Genomic DNA, 16,563 nt, shown 5'->3' with positions numbered 1-16,563 from the left:
TGCACTGGAAGGTATTTAAGTCGACAGGGTAAGCTGCCATCCTTAAAAAAGGCATATATTTATTCAACTGATTACATGCTTCAATATCACAAGGGCACAGTTACCTTGAAATAGAAAACAGTAACAGATTATCATATTAAGAGATAAGATCAGTGAGTTGTAGTACAGAAATCCGTAATGCAAAAAACTGCCTGTGCTCAAGCTAAGGACTAAGAGAGAAAGTTCACTTCTACACAGCCCTCCCAGCAAATAGCCCCCTCCGAGCATGGAAATAAAAGATAAAGGAGTGGGGGAAATAATTGCAGAGGTGGCATTAAGGAAGAACAGAGAAAATGAACAAATTTATAGCCATTTCTCTCCCCTATTTCCACACTTTTTTTTTTTCCCCTCAAAGCATGAGATACGTTCTACATGGAGACAGTCAGATCAATACCAAAAAGATTTAAGATTTCTCTGTCTCTACGACAAACATACTCATTTTCACGTATATGAAACCCTCCAATAGCTCTTCTTTATTGCTATAACACTACTAAAAGATTCATAAGCCAACTAGAGCATTAATCAACACATTTGACTACACTGCTACTACTACTACAAAAAACGACCATCATAAAAAACTGCCAACCATATTTCAGTTGCATTTCTTTTCATCAGCAATTGCTTCAGCTAGGCAGTGTTTAATATAAAGAATCTGTTTTGCTTGAGATTTCAGTACTGTGTAGGGCACATGCATGTGAATATGAACACCTGTATAAGACAGGATGAGATGATGAATTTATAAGACTGTTTCAAACAACTATAAGAAAATTAAGAGAAAGAAACACTAGATATTATTTTTATGTTCAATTAATTTAAGCTGAAGAAATTTCAAGCGTATCTTAAAACACATTTTAAAAAAGAATTCAAGAGAAAATATGACATTAGGATATCACCACCAAATCACTGGAGGAAAAAAAGGGATGCAAAATGTAAGATAAAGACGCAGCTTTGCTTGGAGCCAAGCCCTTACTGCCTCCAAAGCAAGCAAGCTGCACAGCTCAGCACTACAGCCCGTTCTTAGAGAAAGCGAAAGCTTGTGGCATCAGGGGTGTCTGTGGTCACAGATGTGGGCCTGGGCGCATTCAAAACCTGTTTTGCAAGGGACAGGCTTCCAAGGCCTTTTCCCAGCACAACAGTATGCCAAGGCTACAATAACATGGAAACTGAAAAATAAGAGAAAAAAAAAAAAACCACACACCTCCTCTCCACCCACATACACACACAAAAAGGAACCCCTTCCCCCTCATATTTAGACAGCTCTGTGAAGTTTTCAGGAACTATACTGAGCAGCCTTACTTCTGAGTGAATATAATTCCCCTCCCCCTGTCCCTCCCCCCAAAAAGAGAGAATATTTCAAGAGGCAACTTCTTAAAGGAGGTCTTAGCTAAGAGAGAACAACAATTCATACAGAGCAAAGAAAAAAAAAAAACTCCATTTGCAAAAATACAGATTTTTCACTCTAAAGACAAGCTTAGGAATCCTAGAAGGGGAAAAATATCTCAAAGTTTAATTACAACAGTTTTAAGGTACAAAAACATTTTCGAGTTCTCTAATTTAAGAAGGGTTGACACCTGACCTCCCTGCCTTCTCATGCCGATTTACAACAAGGAGATTAACAGGAGTATCTCACATGATGCATCATGTCTGTTGTATCATTAGCGTGGAACCATTAAAGTGTCACGGGTTGCATTTACATCCCCATTAAGTGTGTGAAATACTTTATGCTAAATATCTCCAGCCGCATACTTCAGGAAAATCGAGCACAGAAGCTGAGATCACATTTCAAATGGTAAATAAATTTTGCACAGTCCTCTAAAAACAACATTTGGTACCACCAAAGGGCCATTTAACCTTGTTATTTTAATTGAGCTACGGAGAAAAAATACCTACATTTTTAGTTCTAAAAATTAATTGCAACAAGAGAGTTAGTGTTTACATACATGCAAGTTGCATATGGGACAGAAAATGAACAACCCTTCACCTGATACCGCACCACCATGCCAATCTGCCTGACTACCTTTTTGGAGGGGGACAGGGACAGGGATATTACTAAATATTACTAAGAGCTAAGCTCAGAAGAGTCAGGAAAGCCCTATTTCTGAACGAAATGAGCTCCTTAATTTTAGTTCTACAGCACAGTCACAAAAACTCACTAGGTCAAGCCTATGCATTTTATATCCTTCTCTAGCTTACGTTTTTATCTTTTTAAAACAACCTCCGGCACCAAAGCAGAAAGTTTATCTAGTTGTGCCCAGTCTTCCCCCTGTAAAGACAAGAAACTGTGACAGAAGGACCCGCAGTGGATTCCACTTCCCCACGTTGCGGCTCCAGCTCGCGCAGCGAGGCCAGCCGTTCCCGGGAAGCCCCCTCCCGCAGGGCGCCCTTCCCTGCGCACAGACCTGTCCGCCAAGAGCAGCGCGCCCAGCGCTGCCATGGGCTCCGCTGCCACCTCAGCCCAGGTCTCAAGGGAGCTGCAAACCTCCTCAGATGGAGCTCAGCGCCCAGGAGCTGTTTCCCTGGCCAGGGTCACTCCCACACCAGAACGGGCTCGTGAGGAGGAGCAACGCGAGGCGGCCACACGAACGCCCTCTGAGACCTCATTACTAACCCGGGATCAAGGACACGGGACCTTCCTACTCAGCAGGTTCCTTCCCATCTTGCTGCCTTCACCGCCCACTTCTGCATTTGGGAGAAGGCACCAGGCAGGCAGGCAGGCAAGCCTCTGCTGCTTTTTTCTCCACTAGTTTATTTTCTTCTGCCAGCTTCTCTCTCCAATGCTGATACACAAAAAGTGCAATTTGGAATCACATTTCATTTGGGGAAATACCCACCTAATTTTATTTAGAATTCCTTTAGCCATTTATGCCATCCTTGTTCCTGACTTGCAAAGCTCCTCAGTGTTGCACCACCTTTGGTAGTTAGTCAATGCTAGTAAATTATAAAAATTATCAGCTTTTGAGGTTTCACAGCTAGGGTATTTGTAGTCTCTAGGAAACTTGATTTTTTTTTTTTTGAAAACTATTTTGTGTTGCTGTTTTAAGACGGCTCCTTAGATAACGTTCTACAGCGCACAGTATGTGAACTGCTGGCACACAGTATGGAACGAGGAAAGAGGTGGCACAACCTACACTGTGGCAGATTACTCTAGCACTGGTTAGGATTATTGTTTACAAATACAGAGGAATCTAAACAGCTTCCTTACTGTTAAAAAGACAGTTGCTTTAAAGAAAAAAAAAGGCAAGGGAATTAGGAAAGAAGTTATTGACCCAACTCCCATACAGACTAATTCAATTTGTTGCCAGCAGTTACTCAAAATTAATTTGCAAGAGCAAATTAATCTGTTAGGACTGCTAAAGACACATGCAGCATTTCCTGTGCTCAAGACGCAGGTTGACATTCAGACTTTGGTCTTCCAATTAAGAAGGTTATTTCAAATAGGATAATTACAGTGGTCCTGTGAATTAGCAACTGCAGATCACATCCAGCCTCATGAAGAGGGCAGATGAAGATAAAATTTTCCCAATACCATGCACTTCAGCACACTTGGTATAGTCAACGAGGCCCAAGGACAACAACACTTCATCTCCTGCAGTGCAACAGGCTGACAGCCTGAAAACACAGCCACAGTTTAGGGAGACAGGGATACAGCTCCATTCAGCTTTGCAGTGTGGGATACCTGGAAGCTTCTATAAAGGCAGCCTGGAATTCTCTCTTGGTTTCAGGTAGGGTTTGGCATTCCCACTATCAAAAAGCATTCACCTTTTCCCTTTCCTTTCGGAAGGGAACAAGGCAGAGCTGCTTGCGCTGGCGCCAGACCTGAAGACCGACCTGGACGGCCGCAGTCAGGATTGCTCCTGGCAACCCAAGAACTCTTTTGCACATAGATGATGCACGGTGCCACTTTACCACGCAAATTCTGTGGGATCCTCAGTTTCTGCAAACTAAGGCTCCCCCACAGAAGCAGTATTTCAAGTTCAGACTTGAAAACCATGTACCACATGGTTCTTCTCTAGTCAGCAAAATTCCCAGTGGTAGCCAGTGTTACCAGAATAATCATAAATTCTGGTCCCAGAGACCAAGAGCAGATTTATTCCTTGATCTGAACTACAGCAATCACACAAATCAAAGACAGAACAAATAGAGGCAAGGTCATTATGAACAAAAAGCGAAGCTTGGTCAGCAGTAATACCTTGCAGCAACAAAGATTAAATAGAAACTGTATTTTTTAGCAAGAGCACAGCCAGCAGGACAAAGGAAGATGATTAGAAGATTGATGTGGTACCTGTGTCCAGTTTTGGCTCCCTGGAATAAGGGAGAGGTTATTAAGCCTGGTAAGGGACAGCAATAAATAAACAAACAAAAATAGAGGTGGGTGTGTGTGCAAGGACATCATGGCACCTACTTAGGAGAAAACAGCCAAACCATTCTGGAGCAGGAGGGAAGCAGCACCAGATGGCTCCCTCCAGAAGCCCCTTCCAGCCTAAGTTATTCTGCAGCCCTTTCCTTCGGAAGCCCAGAGCTCACAAACGGGAGTCCGAGCACTAAGCAAATACAACATCTCACTCCACATTTGTTATCATGTTCTTGTATGTGTTCGTTCACTTGTGAGGGCAGAGTGAATGGTTCTTAATTACCGTTTCCTTAATTACTATTATATGCTTAGAAAAATGTTGATGTTCTTTTCTTGGTGTCTATCAAGACACTTAGTTGCCTTGGTGTCTACAAAGATACTTAATATGGATATATTCTTAAAACAGCAATATAACTAACATGCAATTAATAGCTCATAAAGAAGCCTTCTGCTTTTTTCTTATTTTGATATGCCAACAATCTCAATGCACTCAGTACATGCAGAGCAAGGCATATTAAAAAAAAAAACATCTGCTTCAGAACATCTATGGTCTCCAAGTACTATCAAACATGTCTTTATTTCACTGCATTCACCCTACAAATAATTTTATTAACTCACTACTTCTCATTTCGGCCTTTATAAATATACTTAAAAATAGGCGCTAGGTTTGACTTCGCCTTCTCCACAGATCACATAAGGCAGGTAATGGAAGGGAGGTTGTACTCAAGAATCAAGATAAGTCCAAATTGCATAACTACTCATTTTGACATGAAAATCCAATAGGTAACTCTTCTGTATCATTTCACTCTGTTCCCCTGTTCCAGGACACGCACACAATATTCCTTCAATGTCTATTCTGAATTAAGCAGTCTCAAGGTTTGCAATAGTGTATTTATGATTTCAGCACTTGTGACAGCTTACAGTAGTTGGCACTACTGATAAGGAAGGGAGAACAGGAGTCAGCTGAAGATTAAATGGTCTTTTGATTATCTAGAGAGACACTGCCACATTGCAGTGATTACATTGACAAGGTTATTCTTCCCCTTCCCCAATTCCCACCCACTTCTACTCACAGCTCTTTTGTACCATAAGGAAGCATCAGGAAAGCTGACACAAATTAACTGAAGATATGAAGCCCAACTAATACACTCATTCATTGAACATTCATATAGACAATGAATCAAAATGAAGTCAGACTCTAATTCCCTTCATCTGAATTTAACAGATGTCTACAAGACTTCAGGAACTAAATGTATACAATCTTTATTCTTTCTATTTCAAAGCAAAGACACAAACCACTTGGAATTGCACTCCAGCAAGCTTTCAGCCTCAGGCATGAGGTGGAGGAGACGGAATGTAAAATAAACAAACGCACATTACAGCTGGATGCTCCAAGCAACGTGCAACATCCACCTACAACACAAATCTCACTGGCTATCTCATCTGGGGCTTGTGCGATGCTTCCACTAAAAGAAAAGTATACATTTGACTTCATGGGATCATGCAGGAATTATTCAAATAAAGGCATCACCTACCACAAAATTTTGCATTGCTACCAAGGAAAAAAATCCTCCAAGTCTTGCTGTGCAGATTATCATTCACCTTCCACAGTGAACAAAAACCTTCGATCAGCCTCTTCAGTTTTGCTACTGAATACTGAAAAAGTTTCTCACAAATGAGTTTTAATTAAGCACAGTTATTTCATCCCCCAAAAGCAACTTCCTTTTATTCTGAAGACCAGCAGCTCAAATAAGATTTAATGTAAATTTAAGAATTAAGTCAGCAAGTCACCCTAGAGACTGCTCAGGCCATCTTGAGAGTTCCCTTCTGTGAGGTGCTGGATTTCTAGAATTCCTTATTTCAACCTTTGGACAGCTCCATCTGCAGTTCAGTTCTTTATTGTTCACTTCTGTTTAGGACACAGTGTGCAAACACTGACCCCTGCACTGTATCCAGCTTTTTCTGTTCCTCCCTTACGCCTCCTCCACCAGTCTATACTTTGTCATTTAACAGAAAACATGCACAGAAGAGGAGACCACATCAAATATACACAGTTTAAAAGCAGGAGACTACTCAGTCCTAATTATCTGCAGACTTTCTCTTTCCTTTTATGGGAACTGAATTCCCTTTCCAGAGAGATGGAAATGGTAAATCAGCACTATAATACTCCTTGTTATTCTGCCTTCCTTTTACCGTCAAAATTAGAGAACAACAATATACTGTTCTCTCTTTAGAAGAGATAAAGGACATTATGAATAATTCCTGCTCATTAGTACAAGGGATTTAATACCTTAAATTCAGAATTCCACCGCACATGACCAGGCAACATATATATGCATGTGCATGTGTGTGTGTGTGTATATATATATATATATATATACATATATTTCAGATTTATCACTGAAACCAGTGGATATTATTCCGAACTTCAATCTTTGGGTCACAGCCTTCACCAGACTGGGGTATACGTGCGTATTATATATAACATGCACACAGCGATGCCAATCCTGCTTGAGAAGTTTTCCCTCAGAAACATAAAAGTTCTTTGGAAAGATAAAAAATACCTCCTCTCTTAAAGCCTATTCTTTAATGTGGTCATTCTCTGCAAAATTTCCTCAGGTGCTACTACTTAGGAGTAGTTTGGGAGGAATAAAGGATCCCAATTCCTGAACAAATAAAACAACACCCAAACCAATGGACTAAGTGAGGACTTCAGATTTTTGTTTTCCATTAAAAAGGAAGAGAACTGCTCATCTTACTATTTTTGATTAAACAGTCCTATAGAACTGTTTGGGAGGCCATGGAAAGCATCATCTGCACTTTCTAAAACAATAGAAGGCACATCTCAGTAAACTTGTAAAACTGGTGAATCAGTAAAGTTGTTTTAAAAAAACAAAAAAGAGCCTGTTAAAACTGTATGTTGCAGCAGAACTGCACAGAAGCAAAGTCCAAAGGTAGAACTTGCCAACTTCTGCCACTGTGGGTCACTAGGGCAAAGAAGGACAAGTGTCAGTCAAGACACTGATTCTTCACTCTCCAAATCGGTAACTTCTTAATGCTTTGTCTCAAATTGACTTCTTACTTATTCTCAAAGAAAATTAATTCAAACCACATTTTAGGTGAAAAAAGAATCTGGCCTTTTAAACCTGATAGCTAGGACACTTGACAGCTAAACTAGTAAGTAGCCTGTTAACTCCGTCAGTATTTCAGCAATATTCCTTTCCATGTATCAACTTGGGGCCTAATGATAAAGCACTAATACTGCACCTACTAGTCCCTGTGCTGCCTTATACTCTTCAAGGAGGAGGCTACACGTAACCGAGCAGCACAGCAGCCTCTCTGCTCACGGGGATCTTCCTACTGCACCCAGAGAGCCGTGACCCGACCTGAGGGAACCACAAGACTCCTCCAAGCCTCAAGGTGCTGCACAGACCACAACAGAGCCAGCAGCAACCCAGGAAGGCTCCATCCTAGTGCCTGAGGAGGCAGGGCAAAAATGCTGCATTTCCAAGTGACCCTGAAGGTGCTAGAAACTCACAGGCAACAAACCAGCGGGGCTGGGCTTCTTCAACCTCTACTGCAATTCAGTTCTCACATGCAGTCTCCAGGAAACACAGACTTTTTGTGACAAGCTACCAGCACTACCAGCAGCAATAAGGAACACAGGGCAGCACACGCACTGCCTGTGTGTGCATGCATACTCTCTCACCAGGAAAATAAAACTATAAAGAGCTAAGAAGTAATTTTACATCTGGAAGCAATGGCTTCTCTAAGCATTTTCTTGGTGATATGAAAGATTCAGTCTTAGCTGCTCTCTGTGCTACTTAGGTGTGCGAGTCCCTAACTGTGACCCTCAATTTCTGCCCAGTTCTTACCAACACTGCAGGCATCTGATTTTTGTCAGTACCACACACATAGGTAGTGGCAGATCTTCACTGACAATCCAGAACAAATCTAGTCTCTAGAGAAACCAGCAAATTCTCTGATGCTGGACAGGGTTCAATACCAGTCCAGATGCCAGATCTGGAACCAGGCTCCTCCTTTTACCAACAGTGTCAACAGTTGAAGCAAGGACTGAGCGGCTTTGCCTTAGCTCCCGATGTACCCCGTTACCTAGAGGAAGGCCACGGAGCTGAGCTGCAGACTGGGGTGGAGGAGCCTCCACCGCAGCCTTGCCCCACAACCATCCGGCTGATGCATCCAAACCCCTCGGGTGCCTGCTCTTCCACACTGCACGCAGGCATCGTGCCCAAGGGCCTACTAGCTTGGCATCATTAATTTCTTCTGCCCTAGTTCGATGAAATGACTGACTTCATCATTCGCTTCTGAAGGGGAAGGTTTACACACTTAAACCTGCAAGTCTAAGAATCTCAAGCACTTCTGCGAAGTGCTAAACAATGTGCTCCTTCCTGGGATTTTGCTTATACCTGTCACCACGGCACTTTCTACAGGCTGCTTGAAGAGGCTCCCCAGCTTTTGAGGACCCTGTTCTAAACACCCTGTTCTCCTCCAGCCCCTCCCGCAAAACCTGGATGCCTCCAAGTCAGGTCCATCTGGGTGGGAAGGTCCTTAGAAGTCAGTTACCTTCAAACAAAACACTGGCAGGGACAGAGTTCACTTATGAACTGTTCATTTAGTCCTGCGAATCTGAGGAGCAAAGAAAAGCCACAGAAACTCAACAGAAAAGGGACTGTATGGGAACAATAGAAGCAGCAAACAACCACATGAAGAGCAGATTTCAAATGTCAACAAGACAGGCAACAGCATGTTTCGATCTTCAAAATGTCCACAGCTTAAGTAGTATATAGCATTCCTTGTGGAATAGCAAAAAAAAAAAAAAAAAAAAAATCAGGAGCTCTCTGCTTGTTTAGCTCCTGTGAAACCCTCACCTAGCTTGCATAAGAGAAAGAACATATGGAATAGGAGTACAGACAAAAAAGTGAGTAGCTCCATTGTTTTAAAACAACCAAGATGAGAAAGTGGATGTTAAAGGGAAGGATGTTGAAGGCCAGATCAGAATAGTTCAAACTTTAAACCTGACAACTTAGCTTGAGCCTAATCCTAAGTACCTGCAAATGTTCAGGTTAAAAAGCTTCATCTGTAACGTATCTCAGTTTCTATAAAACTGGCAAAACTCCTAGAGCCTGCACTAGAGCAAAACATGGACAGATGGTTTTATTTTGCTGGATGGGAAAAGTTGAGGAGCGGTTAATTATCCTACTCTGAGCAGGGTTTTAATGTGCCTGTTCCCTGCACTCCCCAGGCTGAAGGACAGCATTCGCCCCAGTTAACATTTGTGCTAGCAGAACGGGTAACAAAAGTTCATGTTCTGCAGCCTTTGAAGTGCTAAGAAGCCTCCTACTACAGAATTAAGTCTGGTTCCATGACAACAAATAGAGGGCCACAAAGCTTTAACAGCTCAAACATGACTGATGAGTCAAGTCCACTGCGCTGCACTCTCTAGTGCAACTGGAATCTAAGAACAAAAATTAATAACAAAAATCCAATCAGGGTGCAGATCGAAGGCAGCAGTTTCTCTTCAGCTTTACAATTAGGGTTGCATTTCAAAGAACAGTGTTTGCCACTTACTTAGGTATTTTTAATCAGCTGCTTCACCTCATGAAAAGAAAAATTTACAGGAGGAAAAAGGGCTTAGCTGAAATAATCATATGCACAGAGTAGGCCAGCTGTAGCCAATGCTGCTTGGTGTTTTAGTTTATTTCTGGATCCTTTTCTACACTATAGAGAAAAATATAGATTATTTCTAACTATGTACACTTTAGACATTATATCCTAAAATTAAGAGACACTAGCAAGGCCTTAAATGAAGGGGGAAAAATGTAGATAAATGGAAGGTGTAAATGAGGAATGGAATTAATCTAATTTGTATCTGCACTTAAAACATATTACTAAAGACTATGTTTAGAATAGATACCAATACCACAAAAAAAGGCGGGGGGGGAAGCAAAGTATTAACAATCGCCAAGATCTGGAAAAATCATAGTAAGAGTTTGCCAAGCATTTTTATCATAGGATATGTTGCATTTATAAAATAAATGCACCAATAAAATACTCCAGCACTACTAGAACCCTTCGCAAGTGCGAAAATTCTTCAATGTAAGTATGTATTCCATCTATATTTAACCTGCTTACACATCCTTACACAAGATTAAGGATCTTGGCCAGAATGACAAAAAGCTAGGAAGCTTCAAGAAGCTAGGAAGAAAATCCTTGTCCAGGAGTCCTTCTAAAAGGAAAGTTTTAAGAATTAAGGTGTTTCTATATATCTTAAAAATAATACAGAAAAAGATTCTAAACCTTGGTCTCTAGCAAAATTTGCCTGCTTATTCAGAACAAATTTTGTTAATATCATCTCAAATGACAGTAAGGAATGACTATCTCAGAATGAAATATTATATAGTATTACATATTAATATATTTAAAATATATTTCACAGAGATATTACCTGGCAAAGAAGTTGGTAAAAGGTCCCAAGATTTTCAGTTTACTGTCCACATCTGCCTCCTGGCAACACTCCTGCTGGCTCTGATCACCGGTCTCCTTGGTGGAGTTCAGGGTGACGTCCGAGAAGTGCGCATCGTCAGTCTCGAGATTCACGATCGCGCTCGAGCTGCTCGTGACCACAAAGTCCAAAATGTCTTCGTTGCTAACAGATAAAGTTGTCGACAGCTCTGTGCTAAGACTAGACACGCTGCAGACCGAGATGTCATCGCTTCGATTCAGAGCTTTGGCGGTTGGGCTGTAAAGTTTGACGCTGTCGTAGCCCGTTCTGGGGAAGGTGGAGGATTTCCGCACCGGAGGCTCGTGCTCGGAAGCCAGCGGATGCGGAGGCACGAAGGAGGGCAGCGCGCACGCGCTCTGAAAAGCTCTATCAGGCACGATTTCGGGTTCCGACTGCTTCCTCTTCACATGCAGCACACTGCAATGAACAGGCTCTGGATTTCCTATTTCTAGAGTTGGAATACCAGAATCCACAGATTTAAGGCTATGACAGTCTTCTAAAGCACTGCATTGTTGGCTGGGCTCGTATGCAGGCAACGAGAGAGACCTCGGCGCCCTTGAACTGCAGTTTTGAAGACTCTGGATACCATTGCCAGCTCTCGCATCCAAAATTCCCATCAAGCTCAAACCATTTAAGGAGTTGGATAAATTTACATCCGTTGTCTTGGACCAAGTGGTAACTGGTTAAAAAGATAGAACAGACAAGATTATACATGTAGTTTCCTTACGAGCTCATAAATATACGCACAAACACATATACACACGTGCTAAGTTCTGCCATAAATGACATTCTTTGAAGTCATTCATCTTCTCTTGCAGATAATCTATGATCTCTTCCTCCTGCCTTGAGCAAGCAGGACAATGGCAGCTTAATTACAGCTTCCAGAAAATGCCAAGCATGAAAAGCCTTTTCTGAAGCCCTTCTTATTCTTTCTTGTTTGCTCCATTAGCCTCTGTTGAAAGTAAAATTACTTAAAATTGCAGTACTTCAACAGTCCATATCAATATTAAGATAAAGATTTGAAATTGATTTTTTTACATAGCCAAGAATGAATGTATAGAGTTATGCTGTGGGACTACAAGGCTTGTCTCTACCTATTCATCTAAACAGAATTTCTTAGCACTCTTCCCGAAACCACAAAACCAATGAGAAATCCATCACTCAAACAGAACGGATAGTATATGAACTTTGGGATCAAGCTGCAGATGCAGAATATGACCAGAAATTAAATTCCTACAGACAATTTTTTGACAATACATGAGACACTTTATTGGGACCTGCAGGGTAAAACTGACACTTAAAAATATGTTGTATTTACTGCTTATAGAGACTACTGTAGTTCCACTATACACGCTGCATATATCCACATGCTCCCCCAAAGGCTGCCAACGAGGCAGTTGACCCAAAGTGTTCCACAAATCCGTGTGGCCCTCAAAGAGCTGTAGATGAGATGCAGGGTCCTGGTGGGGAAACCTTGGCCTTTCATCAAACCAGGCCCTCGCTGGCCCCACTGCCCTGGCCCCAGAACCACTGCTGAGCTTGAAGGCAGCACGCGAGCACTGCTGTGCCACTGCCTACACCTGCTCTTCCGCACGGCCTCGCGCAAACCAAGAGGCTCATTGACCTTCTACACAGCAGTTCCAGAGCAACTGACCTCCTGCAGCTGGCACAACACATACAGGTTGGTCATCTTCACTCAAACACCGCGTGCTAGGTGTGCGGGAGTGAAGCACACACCTCCCCTCCTGCAGCGGGTTCCTTTCTGAACGGATTTACTCCCGACTCCTGGAGCCGGCTTTCTGGGCTCCTAGTCTCACCAGAGGACAGCGCTCAATTACAAGGTGCCAGTTCTTCTCTGGGAGGCTTATGCACTGTTGCTCTCAGTTCTGAGGCACCATGTTTTGGAACCGTAACACAGGCTCGCTTTAAGACACACAAACATATTTCAAACATATCCTATTTGTCTGAATCTTAAAAGATTTTTTTGCTAAGCTTCCTGAGAAGTTCATGAATCCAAGCAGGCTTAATATGCTGCGCCATGCCAGCCCTTTGGCTTACCACATAAAGCAGCCCTATCTGATCATTCCCTTCAGTTCAATTCACTCGGGGGGAAAAAAAAAGTAAAAATAAGTATTTTTTTTAAAAAAAATAATAGATATTTTAAGAACTTTCCATGCAAATCATTTACTGCACCAATTGTCTAGTCCTTCAGATAAGTGAGTTTCAAACATATTCTGCTTTGCCTAAACATTTCTGAATATGTACCCTTTTTTCTTATAGAGTTGCTATAGCAACTTTTTTTTTTTTGCATTACCATGGTTTGAAAAGCTTACATGCTCTGCAGCTTAAAGATGTGACTTCGTGAGGTAGCTATCATACACATTTCATATATTAGCAACCTCATTGTTCAGTGCATTAAAACGGCAACGGCCAACAAAAAAACAAACAGAAAAAACTAAATAACACTTCCTGAATAGAAGTGACAAATTATTCTACTTTATCAAGTTGATTATGAGAGCTTAAGTATAAAACATGATGCAACAGGAAGCATGAACTATAACTATTGCTGCAAACATTTGCATCTCCTGCTCTTTGACCTTCCTCCCTGGATTCACTTGTTTCTCTATAGTGAGCCTGACTGCTCGCGTTCCCTTACTCACCCACCTCCTTATACACATTTACTGCTCTTTAAATGAGCAGCCATCCAGCTCCAGTCTGCACGGACACACCTTATGGAACCTTAAAAGCAGGGATTTGCTTGACCACAACTCACACTTACTTACGTATCTAGAAAATATAGTCCAGAAAATCAAGTTTGGAGTTTAAAGAGCCAGGAACAACTTGGGAGGCGTTTGAGCAAACAGCACAGAGGTCCCCACAATGAGCTGGTCCATTGACTGCCTTCATTTCTGCTCAGTGACTCCCCTAGGCAGCAGCCAGGCCTCAGCTTAATCACGGGGCTCTTCTCAACTGAAATTACAAGTTGCGAGCGTTTGAGCGGCCTTGGGAAGAGCCGGCAAACACAGCAGCTCAAGAGCTTGCACGATTCTGTAAACAAGAGAGCTCGCAGAGAAACGAAAATAAATTACCGTGCAGCACAGTGAAACTTTTGAGTTGGCTCAGTAGTTTTTCAAGCAGGAAATTTAACAGAAAGAGTTCCTTTAAAGGGGCAATCAGGAAAGGCACAAGTATGTAACAGCTAAGCCTGCCGCAGCAAATTGTGCAATAACAAACTACAAAGGTTTTACACAGTTCAGCGAAACTGTGGGTAGCTTTGAAGTGTTCCCATCAAGGGCTTTAAATGAAAGCTTGAGAGGCGATCAGCTGCTGAACACACACGCGGCTCCTTGATTCATTTTGCATTAGGCTGCTGCAGGATTGTTCTTTAAAAGACAAAAAAGTAAAGTGAGATTTAGCTTCCTAGACTTGACTTAGCAGCCTCACTAGCAGAATACTTGTCATAATTGTCAAATCTACTTAAGTGTTACATGCTGTAATACTAACTTCTTTCCATAAATCATTTATTAACATAACATTCTTGTAACATTATTACAGACACAACATGAGCGTAACAAACCATTGAGCAGAATATCCTGACAGTATCAGGGGAGCTAAAACAGACTTCGACTTCCTAACACCCAACCATGCAGAGGGAAGAAGTCGTAACTGATCCTCACTTCTAACATATAGAATAAAACAGGTTTAACCCATTTTATTGTATCTTTAAAACTGCTAGAACAAAAACCAGAAAGAAGTCAACAGAAGTCATAACTTACAGATTTACTGTGGCCTGCACTGCACCTTCAGCCAGGGATTTATTTAGAGGGAAAGGTTAGACAATTATTTACAAAACAGGCAGATTTTTATTACCCCCTCTCCTCAACACTGCTATTTCTGCCTGCAAACACACAAACAAAAGGCGTATTTTTGATTTTTAGAAACAGGAATTTCTTAATTACAGAGTTGCAGCATTCCTTTTCTTCTCAACAAGAAAAGATGCACCAAAGAAGAAAGCGGAGTGTTTAAACACTGCATGCACTTAATATTCTGCACTCTGCATAGTAAGGCACAGAGTACAAAACTGCTGCCAAATGCAACTGCAGGTGACCTCAGCTCCCATGAACATGCATCAAACCAGCTCGATTTATTAAAGCAGCTCTTACTTCAAAGTGGTTTCCGTCACATTCTAACAGCCACAGCATTTTCAACAAAGAACATCTCCCTTAGGCTAGAAAGCAAAGCGGGAGATACAGTGATTAACACTACGTACGCGATCGCTGCCAAAATCTTAACAGCAAAACGAAATTACTGGGGATTTTTTCATTAAGCAGCCGTTTATCTAACTCTCCACCAGCTGCCTCCACAAAGCGGCAGCTCCACGAACCTGGCTTTCGAGCAGGGACACAAAAGCGACCACAAGGGAACTATTCACTTTTTTTTTTTTTTTTTTTTTTTTTTTCCCCCCGCTATGTCAGGCGTACGAGCGAGTCCCAGGCTCCTTTCCCGCTCCCGGGGGCTCGGGAGGGGACGGGAGGCCAGGTGCGACACCGCGAGGGACCCAGCTCGGGCCAGGGCCACCAAGTTGCCACCAAGTTCCAAAAGGAGGCGGGTTAGAGAGAGGCTGTGGGAGGGTTGGGAGGCGCTTCCTGCTCGCCGGCTGCAGGACACCTTCGCAACGAGCTTATCTGGTGGTCATGGCTTAAATAATAATAAACTTAAAGGAAGAAAAAAGAAAGGGAAAAAAAAAAAAAAAAAAAAAAAAAAAAGAAGACGAGAAGCCCAGGGGCCGGCGGAGCTTCTCGAGCGCCAGGGAAGCGGGGCTCTCGCTCGCCTCCTCCTCTAACTTTCTTTTAAGATGGTCGCGGCAGCGGCCGAGCAGGAGGCGCCGCCGCCGCCGCCCGCGCAGGTGCCGCCCCACGGGCCCCAACCGCCCCCGTGCCGGGCCCGGCAGGGCCGGGGCGCCTCACCGGGGCCGCGCTGCGCGCCGTGGCTCTCCTCGCGCCGGGCCATGGCCCTCGCTGCCCGCGGCGGCGGCTCCCGCGGCGCTACGCGGACGGCTCCATGTCGCGCTCAGGTGGCCGCGGGCTCAGCGCAGGGGAAGCGGCGCTGCCGCCGCCGTCCGCCGGGCGCCCTCCCCGCGCCGCGCGGGGCCTCCCATGGCGCCCGCCCCCGCGGCGCACACCTGGCGGCGGCGCAGGTGCCGCTCGGCCCCTCACGGCGCTCCGCTGCGCGCGGCTCCGCCGCCTCCCCCCGCTGCCGCCGCCGCCGCCGCCGCTCCCCCTGCGCGGCGCCCGCCCCGCTCCGCCCCGGCCCGCCCCGCTCCGCTCCGCCCGCCGCGGAGGGGGCGCGTGCGCCGCGGGGGGCGGCCGCCATCTTGAGTCGCCTGCGCGCGCGGTGCGGGGGCTGTGGCGGTTTCGGTTTTGGTTGTTGCCTGTTTTTAAGACGAACACGAAATTTGGGGGTTTAAGCAAGTTTGGGCTGTGGGAGGTCTCAGGCTGGGGCGTCAGCGAACACGGAGCCACGCTCTGGTGGACGTGTTCTGTTGGTCAGAGAATTGATGCCCAGAGTAGGATCCCCGTGTTGGGGCGTCCTTCGTGCATCTTGATTTAACCGTTACCGTTTTTCAGCTTCCTAGCCTCGTGCCTCTCTC

General features: G+C 43.8%; 1 protein-coding gene across 1 annotated transcript in view; it reads right to left on the bottom strand.

The window, feature by feature from the left end:
* TBC1D14 (TBC1 domain family member 14) overlaps positions 1 to 16,013 on the bottom strand; it is a 54,621-nt gene extending 38,608 nt beyond the window's left edge. The window contains exons 1-2 of the mRNA XM_088539996.1: positions 15,881 to 16,013; positions 10,857 to 11,592 (exon numbers count right to left, since the gene is read on the bottom strand). Coding sequence (XP_088396122.1) covers positions 10,857 to 11,592; positions 15,881 to 15,923 — 779 coding nt within the window. The 5' untranslated portion in view covers positions 15,924 to 16,013. The remainder of the gene's footprint in view (positions 1 to 10,856; positions 11,593 to 15,880) is intronic.
* Positions 16,014 to 16,563: the final 550 nt, after the last annotated feature.

Source organism: Tinamus guttatus, unplaced genomic scaffold (assembly GCF_059628265.1).
Source record: "Tinamus guttatus ecotype Peru unplaced genomic scaffold, ASM5962826v1 Tinamus_guttatus_pri_ptg000052l, whole genome shotgun sequence".
NCBI classification, from domain to species: Eukaryota; Metazoa; Chordata; class Aves; order Tinamiformes; family Tinamidae; genus Tinamus; species Tinamus guttatus.
Note: the sequence above shows the minus strand (reverse complement) of the source record. Positions and strands in the feature narration are given on the sequence as shown.